Source organism: Channa argus, chromosome 1, assembly GCF_033026475.1.
Source record: "Channa argus isolate prfri chromosome 1, Channa argus male v1.0, whole genome shotgun sequence".
NCBI lineage: Eukaryota > Metazoa > Chordata > Actinopteri > Anabantiformes > Channidae > Channa > Channa argus.
The window spans coordinates 51,298,784-51,317,073 of record NC_090197.1 but is presented as its reverse complement, the minus strand read 5'-3'; the positions used below and the strand labels follow the sequence as shown (position 1 = coordinate 51,317,073).

The window sequence follows — 18,290 nt, the reverse complement described above, 5'->3', positions numbered from 1 at the left end:
TGACACTGAGTAAAATAAATTCTATTGATTCTGATAGAAATCTTGTTAATCTAACATATGGTTGTGTTAGTGAATTCTTGGTGAACCCAGTGACCCCCACCTCTTATAAAATATTTAAATCATGAACAAAGTTACTAGAGTCCGAGGAAGAAGAAGCTCTTTCATTGGTTCTCTGTGTTTAACCCATCCCCCTGAGGGAGCAGTGGGCAGCCACAGGCAGCACCTGGGAGCTAGTGCTGAGTTTCCTGCTGAAGGACACACCTGGTGCATGGATTGGGATTTGAACTGGGAGACTTAAACAACCCAGCTTGATGCTCTACCCACTGATCCACCAGGACGCAGTGATTTGGAAAATGAGCTCACATGTAAATTCTGTGATCATTTATTTTATCCATCTTAATAAATTATCACATTTACATGAAAACTTATTTTCCAACCTCTTCAGGGGACAGTCGGATACTTTCTGCATCACAAACGTTTGGTTACAGTGTCTCAGCCATGTGTGTTTTTAAAAAAAGTTTTGCCCGTGTTGTGGCCTGTGCTCTTTGCAGCATGTCTCTTCATTTGGTTGTGTGGTGGCTGTTCGCTTGTTTCTAAATTCTGTGTTTGTAAAGTTGTTTTCTCACATTGCAGAACTTTGAGCTCTCAGGGCCACCGTACTAAAAACTACACTGTAATTCACTTTAAAGGACTTTATTTTAAATTGAAGAGCTTGAGTTCAGAGGAGACAGTTTCTACATCGTGTTTCTTCACATTTGTGGAGACAGAGACAAACTGTGTCCATTGAAAGTGGATTTGTGAGGTTCCTGAGTCCATGCAGTGACTTTCACTACAGAAACGTGTGTGTTCTTGATGCAGTGGCCCCTGATTGTGTAGGATGTGTTCTTGTGTCAGTTTGACTGCTGTTGTTGGTCTTCTCCAGCCTTTTGTTGCATCTGTCCCGACTTTTTAGAAATATGTTTCTGGAAGAAAAGCAGATGTTTCAGTTTGTACTATTTATAATCAAATAGGTTTCAAATTATTTACAAATAATTTCTTTTTCTTTACCTTTTACAGTGTCACAACTATTCTGGAAAAGGGGTTTGTGCATTTTAAAGTTGAATGTTTCTTGTTTTATCATCAGACCAACTGTGCACAATAGAAATGATGCGTCTCAGTGTTCACGTCCCGAATTTAACACAGGATAAGAAGAAATAAAATAGTATCACATTATCAGCATAAAATAATGGATTTGAGATTTAAAAACAATATAATATTTAAAAGTGCAGAGTATAAATTATGTAAATGTAACAGATCAGAAAGTAAATCATATACTGTATGATGTCTGATTTGGATCCATAAAAAATATTTGTATTTTTTTATACAGGTGAATTTTCTTGTTAAATGAGTTGATAAATGTTTAAAGAACCAAACTGTTGTTTTTCCATGTTTCAGTCCATGAAGTGGAAATTGTTGTATTTCACATTTGGGATTCAAATAGTTTTTGTTCAGAATAGTTTAGCAGTAAAATAGTTTTTAGTTTTGAGAGCATTGAATGGTGATTTAGAGAAAACACCATTGATTAGGACAAATCTGATTGATTACTAATGATTTGATCTACATCTTTGATTCTTTATTCAGATTGAGTCGCTGCAGTTTGTCAAAGATCAGCTGTGATTCTCTGGTCTCAGCTCTGAAGTCCAACCCCTCCCATCTGAGAGAACAGGACCTGAGCTGCAACAACCTGCAGGATTCAGCAGTGAAGCTTCTGTCTGATCTTGTGGAGAGTCCACACTGTAGACTGGAGACTCTGAGGTCAGTAGAGGGTTGGAGTCAGTCCATGCTGCTTTCAGCAGTTTTGTTCTAAACCCAGTTAGTATCAAAGCAAAGATCTAGTTTTCCTGTAAAGCTCCAACCTTCTCAGTGGCTGCTTTCCTCAGTGAAGCTGTGAGAGGAGAATGGGGACAGGCTTCAGGATTGGACAGAAAGACAGAGACAGAGAAAACAGTCAGCCAATCAGATCAGCCACAAGCTTGTTGTGATCATGTGTTTGAGTTGTTGTGAAGACGACTGTTGTTGTTGTCTTCATGTGGACAGGAAATAAAGCTGGATTCCAGCTGACAGCCTCACAACATGTATAGAGACAGTGGTCCTCATTCATCAAATCTGATCTGATTTCAACACTAAACTATTGATCAGTTTCAGCTTTGTCACAGCTCTAAGATCAGTCTGACTGAAGCCTGCAAATCAAAGAAATATGGTTACATTTAATAACCATGTGGTCTTTGTAGAGACCAGAACTTCTGCTGACTGACAGATGATGAAGTGAGTCTCTGGAAACATCACTGATCTCCTCTGTTCATCTCATTCTCTCTACAGGTGCAAGTGATGATCTCTCTGTGTCCTGATGATGCAGATGTTGCAGCAGCAGCATGTTGTGTGCAGAGAGGCTCTGACTGGACCATGTTACTGGGAGGTAGAGTGGAGAGGAGAGCTTCATCCAGCAGTGACTGACAGAGGAATCAGAAGAAGTGGAGATGACTCTCAGTGCTGCAGTCTGAACTGCTCTGAGAACAGCTCCACTGTCAGACACAATGTCAAGTCCACCATCATCCCTGTGTGATCTTCTGGATCTGGATCAGCAGTGGATCTGCTCTGCTGCTGCTCTGTCCTTCTACACAGTCTCTGCAGACACACTGAGACTCCTCCACTCCTTCTGCTCCACACTCAACCACCTCCTCCACCTCCACCTGGATTTGACTTTGTCTTTTTTGATTCCTTCAGATCTTAAATTCATATTTCTGTTTAAGTGATGGAGTATTAAAGTAAAATAGTGTAATGTTTCTCTCTGAACTCCTGGTTTTTAGCAACAATAGACAGTTTCTCATTATCTTTATATTAATAACAGATAAATAGCTGATAATAAATGTGTTTTTATAATCAGTAAAGTCTCTCAACTGACTGGAAACCAAATACATCTGTTTTTTTGTTATTACTGTTAAAAATGACATTATCTGGTCTTAGACACATCAAGTGTCTCCAGGATGTGTTTTTCCCTTTTCAGCACTTTGATAAGCACCTGTGAGCATGAAGTGACTCTGGGTCACTACAGTGTGGGATGGTCTGCTGTTAGACAATAACTGACCTTGGAGCAGTTTTGCAAAAGCTATAAGACAAAACATGGATATGAGACAAAGTTTGAACAACATTTAACAACTAGAGAAAACACAAGCATTAACATTTAATCATACTTGATTTTCCATCACAATTCCCTCCTGAGACATTTAAGAGATTCAATATACATCATCATAATGTTGTATTGGAAATTCAGGCTCTGTTTTTGTGTGACAGACATCACTGGGGTACAGAGCTAAGCAGAGATTAGGAGGTTTTCTAAGCATATTTACAATCTGTGAATGGATCAACATCAGGTTCTAAAAGAGGAACATTATTCTTTGCAGATCTTAGATCAACAAGTGCCATCTGATGAGTCACAGCACTCTGTGACTCACATAATTAGACCTCTTCCATGTGGCATAAGACAACATCCACAAAATGCAAAAATTACAAGCAGAAGTACAGAAGTAAGCAGAGACAATATAACAGGTTTCCATTTACCAAATATCTGCTCAATCCAACCAGTACTTACACCAGAGTTTCATGCAAGTTCTTCCCTGATGGACCTGAGACCCTCTTCCATCAGCTGCAGTATTATTAGGAATGAAAGTACAACATGAGTCTCCAAACACTTCTTTCTTTTTGTGATATATGTAATTAATCCAATGGACATTTGGATTTTATTAATGGCACAAAGAAAACTCAAACTGCAGATATTTGGTTTCTGGCTTTGTATTCATCTGGCCCCCTCTAGGAACCCCCACCTTAGCTATGTACATTTTCCATCAAATGATCCTTCAGGGTCACTAACCTGTGTGTCAACCTCATGAGTCTCTGCTCCTGGAAGATGAAAGAGAGGCTGCATAAGGAACCAAAAGAGTTAGATCAGTCTAACCAACTGTTTGTCTGAGTCATGACAGCTTTCTCTGCAACTGTCACAGCTGGCAGGCATCATATTCCATCATCTACAGGGTCCAGCTTAGCTGAAAAGTAAGCAATAGGTTATCATCATGCCATCATGGCTCTTTAACCAAACAGAATATAATAATATCTACAGAATATTAAAGACAAGGAGCCTTTCTGTCTTCCATTGTTTTCAGTATGACGTCATTGTTTCTTGGTTAAAGATATTAGAACAGATTGTTTGGTTATGTGATCTCAGCTGTGATCACATGACCTAAATAAGTTTCTTTAGGTAGGACAAACTGTAATGTGAGTCAGTTTTCTGCTAAATGTTTGGGTAGGTTCACCTTATCTAACATGCAGGCTTTCTCAGACAGGCTGCACATCAGAAAGTCATCAATGATTTCAGCTGAAAATCACCTGGACGTCTCAAAAAGTCAATTCAAAAGCCAAATCTTATCCAGGTAGCCGCTATTATTTTTAAAGAAAAAGCAAAAAAGTAATGGCTGTCAGCGAACATAAGGACAAATAGAAATACATTCTCCAAATCAGCAATTGAGAAATTAGTGGAAGTTGATTGTGGATTTAATACTTCTGGAGCTCTCGGATGAATTTCCATTTTTACTACTTGCAAATCCTGTACAAATCTCCACTTTCCACCATCACGTATCTTTGCTGATAAAGTTTCACAAGACACAATTACAACTGCTTTTCTTCAACAACTCAAAAACTGATGTAATTCCATCAGTGGCTTTTGTTTTAAAGAATATTGTCATTTGCTGAGCCTGTAAGTAAACTTTGGTATTATCACAACCAGCTCAAAAATATATTTTATTTTATTTGTATATTACATTTTTTCCCAGGGTTAATGCAGAATTCAGATGTATTAACAAACAGACAGAATGGACGTGTTCATGGGAGGTTGTATGTCAAATTAGAAATCTTAATTGATAAAACAGTTGTAGACTTCAAATGTGACAACTATTCTAATATTAAAATGATATTGAGATCTACCAGAAATCCATAATTGAACTGTGGGAAACTAATTGAGCCTCATTTTTACAAACACGTTATAAAGACTCATATTCCTCATAGTAATTTTGCATATGATAAGATGATATAAGCCACAGGTCAATTCTAGATTGTCATGATCGTCAACTACATCAATAAAGTCACCTCCAATTAGTGAAAACGAATTTGTATATTTCCTTTTCAATTCCATAACTAGATTAATGATCAGATTCTTTGCAAAAATATTATTATTGTGTCCATAAATATCAAACATCACAAATCTGCACAGTTTGTCCATAAAACCAAAATGATCCATCTACCATCCTGACTTAAAAAGGATTCTACTACTGAGTTGTTTGAAGCATGGCTTAAATAAACCTGATCTCCCTGTTGACTTCTCCAGAATCTACCATGTTCATCACATGAATGAATGATTTAAAAAATCTAATCTGCATTAGAGCATCAGCAGAATAAAACAAAAACTTCCTTTTAGTGATATTTCGAATGCTTCTAACATTAAAAGAGATTCTTTTAAGGTTGCAGAATCTCTTGCCAACTGTTGCCATATTAAGTGAAGAAAAAATAACAAGAGAACAAACTGAAATTTAAAATGGATGTTTGAAAAAGGAACCAAAGGAACAAGAAAAGAGCCTTAAGCTCTTTTAGGAATTCAGAAATACTCAGAAGAAAAGCAGCACCATGAAAATGTTCATTTATCTTGGGCCATGACAGTCGTAGTATTAATAATGTTAGTTTGCGTTTTCTTTCACCAACAAATGATCTTGTTGAGGGACAACTTTCAAGCAGCACATCTCACACCTTCAATGAAGACAGCTGGACCTTATCATCTGGTCTTCTTTCCTTCTTTACGAGCTTTCTCAACTAAGGACCACAGTTTGTTCCTACAGTCCTTCTCAGAGCCATCAGGTCCTTAGTCATACGAAGGTTCCTCTTTTTCCTGATGTCAGCATTGTGTGAAACCTTCCACCTGAAACCTGGATATTTTATCTTTTGATTTTATTCAACCAAATTGTTGTAAATAATCTCAAAACATAAAACACAGAATTTTAAGCCCATTTTAGAACAGAAAAAATCTCAAATTCATTTTGCACGTTAATCTTTACTTTCAGCAGTAACAACTTGGTAAATCCATGACAGACTTTAAACTAGTCACATTTACCGCTGTACCCACATTAAAACTTTGTACACTCCTTGATACCTAGTTGCCATGGGCGGTATAACCAGGGGCCACACTTGGGGGTCCCAGCTTTCCATCGGGGAATCCTATGGACTACTCGAAGGAACCTGAGGAACTAGCATCACCGTAGAACATGGCTTGCACAGTCGACTCGAATTCGGGAAGTTTTTTGTCGCCGTCGACGTGGACCCATTCCTGATCCATCGACACCCATAGATACGACACGCTTCGCTGATGATGAACATTCCATTGCCCCCCCTGCCAGCGCAACCTGGCTGGGGTTGGGGGATGCAGAAAGACAGACGAACCCCCCAAGTAGCCCTGCTCTACCAGTTGTGATGTGGTGAGACTGTAACGGGATTTGGCCCTTCGGCGCAACATCAACATCATCTGCGTGAACACGTTGGTGCCTTTTTAGACTGTTGTTGACAGTGAAAGTTTCTCCACCTTGATCACAACGATTAGGTTTCTCTCCAATGTGAATTCTGTAATGAATCTTCAGTGTTGATAGTGCTGGGAAGATTTTGTCACATTGCTGACAGCAATGGCGTCTCTGTCTCTTTCTTTTGCTCCATTTCTAAAGCAACAGACAAAGGAGAAGAGTTAGAACTTGTGAGGTAACAAGCTGTATAAAACTATTAAGTTTTTAACTACTAAGAGTTCTCCAGACATTACCCAGACACTCGGTTTACTGTTAAACTGAAGTCTATTGCAGTTCTTTGTAAAAATCTGAAAAAATCATGGCTGCACTGTCCACATACAAGAGGAATTTTACACAACTCAAACAATACCACTATATGAAAATCTCATTCATTCATTCAAATTCATTCATTCAACAACAAAATTACAATCAAAAACTGACATTTGCGTTTAATTTTTTTTAGCTGACCAGGGAGGTAGATCAGTTCCGTGGAATCACTCTCTCTTGCACACGTCTACAACCTGAAGTTCCCGCCAATAACGAACAACTTCTACGACTTTCTAGAATATGAGAAAAAGCGTTAAGAAAACATACAGCATACAAAACCCGGGTAGGGCTTTCAATGAACGTTGCTACAAACCAAAACGTGGTTTGCAAAAGCATTGAACCGTCTGAGATAAACGGTACTTTTGAGGCTGTTTAAGAATAAGTGGGCTCAAACCTAAAGTTACCACCAGTAACGTTAGCGAATAACGGTACAGGTCACTTACCAGGAGGAGAGAAATGCCAAAGGGAAAACTAACAGAGAAAGTGTAACGTTACTACGTTCAAAATCAGGCTACAGCAGGTTGATTAAACTTTTAGTTACTACGAGCCAAAACGGAGTTAGAAATAGTCTTGAACCCTCCGACGTTTAGGTTACTGTTTAAAAATGAACCTAAAGTTCCTGCTAGTAACGTTAAATTAAGCGAACGTTCAACTTGTAAACTCACGTTCTAACTTCAGGCTCTTGATACAAAACACCATATCGTCCAGTGTTACTGCAGTAACTATTACATTCATATCAAAATGCTCCTTGACAAAAAAAATTATATTGTATTACTTATCGTATCTGAGTGCCAGACTGCAAACAGCAAAACAATATTAAAATGTCAATCAACTCTTTGCAATCCAGGTCGAATCCAAATACACTGCAACTTCCTGTGTAAAAGTCCTGCCTGCAGTGATTTCACAATAAAAATTCGTAATACGGTATTATACTGTGTAAAGCACAATTAAAGCCTGTAAAGTGACAATAATGTCATTTATTGTGAAATATTACTGTCAAATGTTTTAAGTAGTTTCACAGTTTGAATCTAAAAGTAGGAGATAGGTGTGAAAATTACACACTTATCTCTTATCTTATTCAAAATGAGGTGTAGAAATTAGGTGGTTATAAAATATTTGTTGTTCACAGTATGATGCTAATGTATAGTGTTACTCTGGTGTGTATGAAAGGCTGGATCACCAACACAGCTAAACCATAACCAGCTCTGCAGTGGCTCCTTTATTACGACTTAATATTTTCACCTTTGTTCTTTTTAAGACAATTACGTTGTTAAAGTTTAGTTCTAAAATTTTACTGTATGTGGATCATAGTTTGCCTCCATACATTCATAAATAAAATAATCTTTAATCAAACCACAGTCAAACTCACTGAAAACCTGGAGCTATTTCATTTTATAAACAAATGTTGTAAAGTGTAAAACCTGCCATCATCTCCTGTGTTAATGACATTTCAGCAGGTACAAATCAGACACGAATGATCATATTTGTCCCCACTGGCTGAAGCTCTGTTCATTCAGGATGCTGAAGGTGAGAAGAGAGTTTTTTCCTTAAAATGGCTTTTTCTCAGTTGTATCATATGAGCATTTATGGGAACATGTCCATTTGTAAATACCACTAGTGGAGGACATATTTAATGACTCCACTCACTGTAAAATATGTTTATTTATTTGTCAAATTTAAGCCATTACTCACCACAAGATCCTGCCTCATGAGACAGCAGCTCAATTGTTTATTGACTCTTTCACTGTGAAGCAGCCTCAGGTTTATGTGCAACACCACCTTTACAATATGAAGGATGCACACACACATAGATCAACGTATCAGATATTAGACACAAAAAACAACTTTACAACAACAATAACAAAAAAGCATTTTCAGGCTGAATGGAGCTGATCTGCTTGTTTCTGACAATTGCAGCAAAATACTGAAAGGAAAGTGGATTTGCCTTCATATTTGGCCCAGAACAACTCAGTTCAGCATGGAAATATCATTGCAACAGCTTTTATTTTGCCACAGTTCATCACTGTAAGTTATTATGCACTTAAAAGCATTTTCAGGCTGAATGAAGACCCTCTACACCCACCAGTGAGTGTCCTATTCAGAGCTCCTCCACTTTTCTGTACACAAGTCCGAGGCAGCGTGAAGGAAATGAACGTGAGGACGTGACCATGAGAGCTGTAATCATTCATGAGAACATTATTGAGGTGTTTTTAGATCTACAGATTTGGATCAAATGCACATTTAGAGACTTAATGTTGAATAACTGTTGCCTGAATGATGGACTTTTCTTTGCAGCCATTTTTACTTTGTGTCCAAACTGTGAAGGTCTGTTTCATCATGAGTATAATAAAGACTCTTTCACACATGTGCTGGAATCCTGATCTTCTCCAGACATTACCCAGACACTCGGTTTACTGTTAAACTGAAGTCTATTGCAGTTCTTTGTAAAAATCTGAAAAAAATCATGGCTGCACTGTCCACATACAAGAGGAATTTTACACAACTCAAACAATACCACTATATGAAAATCTCATTCATTCATTCAAATTCATTCATTCAACAACAAAATTACAATCAAAAACTGACATGTAAACCGCTTTACAAGAAGCTGATTTTTGTTTAAAACATTACATATGTGTTTAATGCTTTTTTTCTAAACATTTTTACAATCACAGTTGTTTATTACTGACATGTATATAGACAGAACTAAAAAAAAACTGGTATATCACTGATAATCTGTTATTTTTTACTCTGTATTCCTACTATGTCTACTATTACAACTTGACATTTTTCCTATATGCAAAGTCAAAGTGTTTTTTTGTTCTTGGTAGCTTTTCTTCAACACCTGGTACAAAATGTTTCACTGTAAATTTAGTTTGTGTGAGCATTTGTCTGAAACTGTTAGTCAGTTTGTTCAGCACTCAAAGTTACACAGCAGTGCCTAATTATCAATATCAGTGTGGAGTGTCTGAATGTTCTCGGATGTATCGCAGAGCGAATGGTTTGAAAGCTCATATGTATAGATATCATAAAGACCAAAGATTATCTCTGCAACCATCCAAAGAGTTAGGTAAGAGGTAAAGATGCGGGGCGAGCAAATCGCAAGGCCCGGGGTCTCTCCAGATTTTGCAATTTTGTGGTACTTCTCTTGCTCATCTTGGATCTGTTCGTGCAGAACAGCTGTACCATAACATCGTACACACGTTTTGAGCTTTTGTATATGGGTTTGCGAATTCCAGACTGTTTTTTCGACAACCTTCAATCCCTTCCTGAGATCAACTAATCTAATCTAAACAACTGGATACACCCTTAAAATGTATGGCACAGTCTTGTACATTTACCTGTGACACTTTAAGCACCATCATGAAGCATTTGAAGTCACACATACAAGAAGGATTGTAAACTAAATGCCCAGTCAGAGGTTGTGATTGCAGCTTTACAGTTGCATCCAGTTTGGCCTCACATGTTTCAAGAAAACATAAGGAGCTAGGTCAAACTCTCTCGGATTTGTCTAAACCTGATTAGCCTTGTACTATGTCTAGTCAGCCATATTTGGACACGTAGTTGTGGACAACGATGAGCCAGAGGAGGCATTTGCTGTTGATGAAACTGTCTTTTTGGAAAACCTTGCCCTTCTCTATTTGAAGCTACAAGGCAACTTGTTGCTGCCAGCCAGCACCATACAGACTGTTATTGAGGACTTGAAATGATGCCAGCAGCAAACCAGCTGACCTGCACCCTGGTAGTGAACGTTTAAGTGGACATGCAGCCCAGAACTGGTTCTTTCTTAAGTTGCTGCCTGTTTTTGTGGGTGACAGAATCAAAGATTCTACTGAAAATGAGGTATGGCAACTCATTCTGCATCTGAGAGAGATTGTGGAGCTTGTTTGTGCACCAGCTATTACAGAGAACAAGTGTCATATCTGAAAGTCCTCATTGAACAATATGTCTTTATTCGGAAAAGGCTTTTCCTTGCAAGGCCACTCAAACCCAAGCATCATCATTTGTGCCATTATCCAGAGCTAATTCTTCACTTTGGGCCACTCATACGCCTGTGAATGTTGAAAAGGGTACAGAGTTTTATGTGAATGCTTACAATGACAGGATCAGGTCATCTGTGGTTGGTAAAAAAATACAGTCACAGTCTGCACTTGCTTGTAATGAAGTCACAGTGAAAGGCACTGTGTACAGGAAGGGAATGTTTGTTGTACTGGGAGCAGCGGTGGAGAACTTTCTGTTGGAAAGATTGAACTGATCGTTGCTCACAATGAGTCTTTTGTGAAGTTGAGAGACATAGGTGTCTATTGTGTCTTAGGATCAGCCCAGGATGATTATGTTTGCATCAACCAAGGGGATTTGTTAGACTACTATCCTCTTCCATGTTAGAAAGTGGATGGCTCACCAGTTATTGCCCTTCACCAGTCTTTTCCAGAGGCAGTTTGAACAAGTGGAGCAAGCTGATTAAGTAAAAACACAAGCAAAATGTAAACGTGATTGCAGTAAATCTATCAATGCAGGAAAACATGATACATATTCATCTTAGCTTATGCTTTATATGCACTGCCACATGTCTACCTGTGCATATTGGAACTAAATTGCTCCAAATGCTTATAATTTTTAATGCTTATTATTTTTAATCCACTAATCACAATTAATTAATAGATTATTATTCTAGTAACATAGTGTGTGCATTAACAATATGCTATTTTGAATAGTTACATCTCAAAATACTGTTTATACTGGCTGTTATTTTCTGATTAAGCTATCTAGGTTTAGATGCCCACTATTGTTTGGCGTTTTTTATGACCAGCATTTCAGGTATGACAGAACTATTGAGACAAATTATCATTGTTGGTCCCTCTAACTATGTTGCTTTAGGTCAATTGCTTAGTAAGTGTTTTATTGGTAAATAGTTAAATTGTTATCCCCCAGTTGGTTTATAGTGCAAAAGAAGATATAGTACATTAAAAAGCTGTTAGCTAGTAAGTCAACTTTTGGATTGTACCAACAAATAGCATTGTTCTTTGTGGATGTAATTTAAATTGTGATTTTTAGTTGATATATTTAAAAAAAAAAAACAAAAAAAGAAGAAGGATACAGGTTGTTGTAGGTCTTAAAATGCACAGAATTTGACTGAAATTAGTGGTAAAATAAAAAAATGTATAGTTTGTTTGATTACAGATGAAAACCAACCTTTGGAAAAAGTTTTTGGCTCTATACTTCTATACTTCTATTTTTGGCTCACAATATTTGTGGTCTTTCTTTGTGTTTTAATAAAAACATTGATATATTCATAACCATAATATTACCCACCTCTAATTCTATTATTAGATTTATCGTCTGGCAAAATTATTTTGGAAAATGAATGAGGAGATAATAAAAGAAGTGGTGGTGTCACTCCTACCGGGCCTTTCTGATGAAACGCTGACATCGCTGTTGGATGGGTTGAAAGAACTGGGTGTGGAAAACAGAGAAGACCTGGCTTTCGTACAAGAAAAGGATATTGAGAAATATTCAGTGTAGGAAATTAGTGAATAGGTTTAAGAATGAAGGTAACTATACTTTGACACTGTTCCAACTCACTGCTCAATAGTAGTATAATTATGACCTACTCCTCACTTTCTCCTCAGACTTGTTGTTTAGCCTACTTTGTTATCAGTAGCATATCTTCACCTGATCCCTTGTAGCCTGTGGTGTCCTACTGTTCAGCCTTATTCTTACCCCATCGCTGTTGCAGCACATACCAGAGTTGGTGTCATCTTTTCCAGGACAGTCTGACCAGTGTGACTTTCTGACAGTTATTTTTTCATACTGTATTAACACACTGGATCTAAAACCAAACAAGAAGCATAATCTCTCATTCCGTCAGTACCTCCTACCTCAAACTTTGCATCCTACTCAGATACAATACAATACTCAGATAAAACACATTCACAAAGAAATATTCACAAAGACAGACATAAATAAATACCCTTTCATGGTTTACTGTCTCTTCAGGTAAAGTTGTGCTCTATGGTTTGTAGGATTTGAAACAGTTCAGCTGGATCTGGTTCCTGTTCCCTCTCCGAATATTGTTACCAGCTCCTTGAACACTCTCAGGATAGGATGCCAGTGGGAATTCGAAGAGCAGTAGCAAATCAAACAAGGCCATCTCCAGGAGATAGAAAGGATATGGTGAAGGGAGTGGTGGATCACATGTTAGAATATGAGTCTAACCCAACAAGAGTAACGTCATAATATTGTCCGGGGAATCGTAAGGGACCATTCAAAAAGTTTTGCTGATGTTGGGAAAAATGGTGATGTTATTGGAGATGGTTGTTATTCTCTTCAACAAATAAAAACTACGGTAGAGTATAAAAATAGAAACAACACTCTTGCCAGAAGACGCAGAGAAGGCCACATACTGAAGTTCCTGAGTGAGGCACAGCCAATGCAAGAGGTCCTGTGGATCAGTACGGTTGTGTCAGTTGGTGTCCTACCGAATTTCCACTCGGTGAATCTGTGGCATCGTTGAATGACATTTAAACTCAACTTCTTAGCATTTACTCAAAGGAAGGAATGGGTGGGGCTGAGAGAGCTGAACCTCTAATGGGGAAGACCTACGTCATCCAGCGCCACTATCTCAACAGTGTCCCTGCCCCAGCCATTGCAGTGGTTACAAAGGAATGGCCTTTTCTCTTCTCACTGCGTGGCATGTTTTCCCATTTTAAACATTTGACGAATGTTTCCATCCTCAATAAGTTGAGGGAGTCACTGGACAACAAATACAAGACAATTGTGAAGTTCTGCCAAGCAACCAAATGCCATTCAGGGGTGAAAGATGTCCTCACTTCTTTTGAACCAGAGGTTTCAGACAAGGCTGCTTGCAGTCTTTTGCTTGTGATGGCAGACTTCAAAGAGCCCAAGGATGCAATGGTGATGGTTGCTGATATAAGTACATTCATTCTCACAGACTAATGAGTAATTTTTGATAATTATACAAAGTGCAATTAATGTTCATGTTTCACGTTTCTTGCAAGTGCAAGAAGAAAGAAAAATAAAATCAGAATCGGAATCATCAAAATTAGAAGCATCTTAGTCGGACAGTAGCGTTCACACATACAGCCCATTCTGGGTTCTATTCTTTGGGGCATAGTTGATTTGTCTTGTTTGTTTCAGGTGACATATTGGAGCCAACAGCATGGATGCTGTCTATTGAGGGACAGGTGGTCATGGGACCTCACCAAGACTTTACAAGTGGTTTGGCTGCTCTTTTCGCGACCTACTACAATTTAAACCTGCAGTAAGCTGAAGATGCTTCCTGCACCCTGGAATTTATCCAAAGGTAATGTTTTCTTTATTTTTCTTTGTTGCAAACCTTTTATTATCCTCATTTCTCATTGAAAACTAACAACTCTGCTCTTGGTCTTATTTTTGCAGGTGCTTCTTGGGCATTAATCCACAGATGGGGTGAAAGTCAAAGAGACAGGGTGGACACATAAATCAGCAAGTCTGTACTTTTATAAGAAAACTCATTGACTTTGACTTTGATGCAGGAAATACGTGTTAATGTCACTCTGTTTTGAAAAGTCACTGAAATGTGTTGTTCTACATATGACAATGGTCATTAGTGTTTTGAAAAGCTGAAGGAAGGTAAAGAAATGTCCAAATGTTTTGTCTTACAGTTGAATTTATGTAATACAGTTTATTGATTTGTGCAAACAGAATGTCAGTCTTTATAATCTATTTCCATACAGTGAGTCTTACATAACCCTGTTTCAGGTTTATAATAATAATAACCCTGCATTTTCTTGACTGTAGCCACTGCTATTGTATTGTTGGCAAAATAAATTGGTAAAATTGATGCTGTTATTGTAGTAATTTGTTTTGTTTTTGTAACACTTCATTAGATTCTAAACTAAATCTAAAACTAAATGTAATTATAGCTGTAAATTTACAGTTAATTACTAGCTACTGAATTGCATTACTTTTACAGTATCTACTGTCATTCTGCAATTGCATAATGTGACCTCACAGCAATGTCATAAAATATTTACTGCAAAATCACAATTTAATATTTTATTTGTACAACAACATACTGTAACATCACAGCAGTATCAGAAAACCTTTACTGTGAAATCACAATTAAATACAGTAAACTTTCAACAGCATACTGTCATATCACAGTAATAGTTGGTAAATTTATTGTGCAAACCCAACATAATGCAGTATTTTCACAGTAGCACACTGTTAACTCATAGTAATTTCATGTGAAACTTACTGTGAAGTCACAGTACAGAGCAGAGTACAGAGTCAATTTACACACAGCTGCAAACTGTGAAAGTAATGCAACCAGTAGCCAGTAATTTACTGTAAGCTTACAGCCTAATATTTTACAGTGTACAAATTCAAACATATAAACTTTCCTTCATAATGTTGATGAGGGATTTGTTAAAATGCCTCAGTAACTTCTTAAAAACTTGACCTGTGCCTGTTTGTAATAATTCTTTCTTTGCAAACCACCAGGATCCAGGTTTGTTGGTTCTGCACCGTCTCCACTGGAGCAATGACCATCAGTCACATCATTCAAATCAGCACCACAGACCCTGTAGAGTTCTCACATGAGAAAAACCAGCAGTGATGTAGCTTCAGTTGTGGTCTGCAGCATATTTTGGTGGTGGATTCATTCAGCACTGAGGTCAAACACTGACCGACAGCTTGATAAGAACATTTTAAAGAACAGGGATAAAGTTTTTCTCTTTACTCAAACACTGATTTAACACTTTGGAAACTGCTCAGATACTACTACACCTTTCTGCACTGCAGCTTGACGTGTTCACCTGATGACGTCAGCTTTGTAAAACTCCAACCCTCCATGAATGACGGCGTCGATAGCCGGGTGCGGTGGCACGCGCCTGTAATCCAAGCTACTGGGAGGCTGAGGCTGAGGCTGGAGGATCGTTGGAGCTCAGGAGCTCTGAGCTGCAGCGGACTGTGTCGAGCGGGTGTCCGCACTAAGTTCGGTATCGATATGGTGCTCCTGGGGGAGCCCGGGACCACCAGGTCGTCTAAGGAGGGGTGCACCGGCCCAGGTCGGAAACGGAGCAGGTCAAAGCCTCCGTGCCGCTCAGTAGTGGGATCGCGCCTGTGAATAGACGCTGTAGCGCAGCCTGAGGACACAGCGGGACCCAGTCTTTTTCTTCTCTTTATACTGTGGGACAACACACACGGTCAAACGTCCTGTTTCATCGTCATACACCAGCTTCTTCTCTCTGTCTGCATCTGCTTCTTTCCACAAAAAGCTTCAGCAACCGGAGCTTCTTCTTGGTCCTACAGCGCCTCCAGCTGGAGCAGAGCAGCAGTGACACCAGTGCTCAGATCCAGATCCACAGCAAACACAGGACGTCACACAGACTGGATTATGGGGAAATGAAAAAGTCAAATATGACACTGACATCATCATAAATCAGCTCAGTGTTTAGAGTGAAGATAAAGACTCAGACATGAGGTTAAATCAATAACTGATCAATAATCCAATCAACCATTAAAGAAGCAGCAGTTTCCTCTGAAATGGGACTGAAATGATGAAATTCAAATTAAACCTGTTTATTACAACAACTGACAGAAATAAACTAGAAGAAACTGGACAAATCAACAAAAAGGTCAAGTCTATTTCCTGAACTGTTTGGGTTAGAATAAGGTTAAAGTATTAAGGGGAAACATGTCAACAGCACAACATGTCAAATCCTAGGGTTAACTTGAAAGGTCCAAATGGTGGAACAATATTTACTAAGTCACAAACTGGCCTCTGATAACTATGTCCAAGTCCAAGCTCAACTTTCAAAGCCAGAACAAATCACCAACACACCTGTTGATGATTTGATGATCTGACAGAGTTCCAGTCCAGACAACCTCTCTGAACAATTCTTCTTGGTCCAACCAGCCTAACACGTCTCGATAGACTGAGTCTGTGTGTCCACAGCCGTGCTCTTCGTCCGTTGGTGTCAGATTACAGCAAACAGGTAACAGGGACAGTGACAGTATCCGCTGTTGTGGATGTAAATAAATAAGCCAAATAAAAATCTTATTTATCAACTAAAATCTGGAATTTTGTCAGAAAACTAATTAAGTTTTAGTTTCAGTGTTTTATCCTGTGTCAGGCTTCAGTTTGGTAAATGATTCTTTATTTCATCTGGTTTGTGTTTTACAACATTTTTGTGATTCCAGAAAAAGTAGGACTTTTTTCAATAAAAATATAAATGTATGATTTGTTTGTTCATTTGAACCTTTATTCATGTAAAAAAGCACAAAGAAAAGATTTTGGCTGTTTCCCTCCACTGTTTGTTGTTTCTTGTATTGAGACATTTTCTTGTTGAATCTTTCTCTCACAAAGACTTTGGAGCCTTTGCTGGATGCTCCTTTTACACCCAGTGATGATCCTCTCACCTGGTACCAGTTCACCTGCTCGTGATGGATTCATCATGGTTTCACTCTTATTTTGTCTCCTCTAAACTTCTGATTGCAGACATGAAACTTGACATTTGATTCTATTTACAAAAGATGATGAAGTTGTAGAACGAAGCAGATATTGGATTAAAGACCAGAGGGGATCAGGTTTTTACTGTCCCGGCTCTGGGTCGACCTCTTTCAGGAGCTTAGTCTGCTCAGTTATTCTTGTCCTTTATTTCTGAATGTTTTGATCCACTTTTTATGAAAAGGTTTGGTTTGTTCTGCTGACGTGATGTTAATGTCTTCATTATTTTTGTAAAGGACTAAACTTTGGAGAATAACTATAAAAAAATAATCTTTATGAGCTCATCTCATCAATTATGTTTGTGCTATAGAAAAAAACTACATATGAGGTCAAAACAAGTTTTTCTGTAGATGCAGAAATATCTGAGCTTTCACTGTTTTCTTGTCTTCAGTTTAATATGAAACATGATTTGTTTAAGGATTGGGTAATTTGGTTTGAGGACACAAATAAGGAGACAGTCAGAGAGGGTTTCAAAGTAAAGGGACATTTATTATAGGGAGTTAGGGGAATGTGAACACCAACATAAAAATCCCTCCATAAGGACGAACAAGAATTACACAGCGTGTAAATTAACAAAATAAATCCAAAGACAAACTTAAATACCAAAAGGGAGGAAAAACTAAAGTAAACAGTGTAACCAAAGAATAACCAAACCTTAGACCTTGTTTTTCAGGAAATGTCAAAGACATAATAAAATATGTGTAGATTTGTGTGAGTAATGTGAAATTAACAGTATTTCTACTGTTAATCGTTTCTACAACACAAATCCTACACATTGTCCATCACTTTACTTACACAGCGTTTTGTGTCTTTTTTTTCAT

General features: G+C 38.1%; 1 protein-coding gene and 1 pseudogene across 19 annotated transcripts in view; both read left to right on the top strand.

The window, feature by feature from the left end:
• The window catches only part of LOC137098440 (NACHT, LRR and PYD domains-containing protein 12-like), a 254,566-nt gene that overhangs the window by 77,535 nt on the left and 158,741 nt on the right, over window positions 1-18,290 (top strand). For 13 of the 19 annotated variants that reach the window (XM_067474753.1, XM_067474735.1, XM_067474811.1 and 10 more), the window contains 2 exons: window positions 1,621-1,794; window positions 2,359-4,458. The exons of the other annotated variants lie outside the window; for them this stretch is intronic. In XM_067474753.1, the coding sequence (XP_067330854.1) occupies window positions 1,621-1,794; window positions 2,359-2,368 (184 nt within the window). In that variant the 3' untranslated portion in view covers window positions 2,369-4,458. Of the gene's footprint in view, window positions 1-1,620; window positions 1,795-2,358; window positions 4,459-18,290 lie in introns of those variants that run through there. 19 annotated transcript variants of the gene reach the window in all.
• On the top strand, window positions 11,349-14,870 carry LOC137098895 (uncharacterized; annotated as a pseudogene).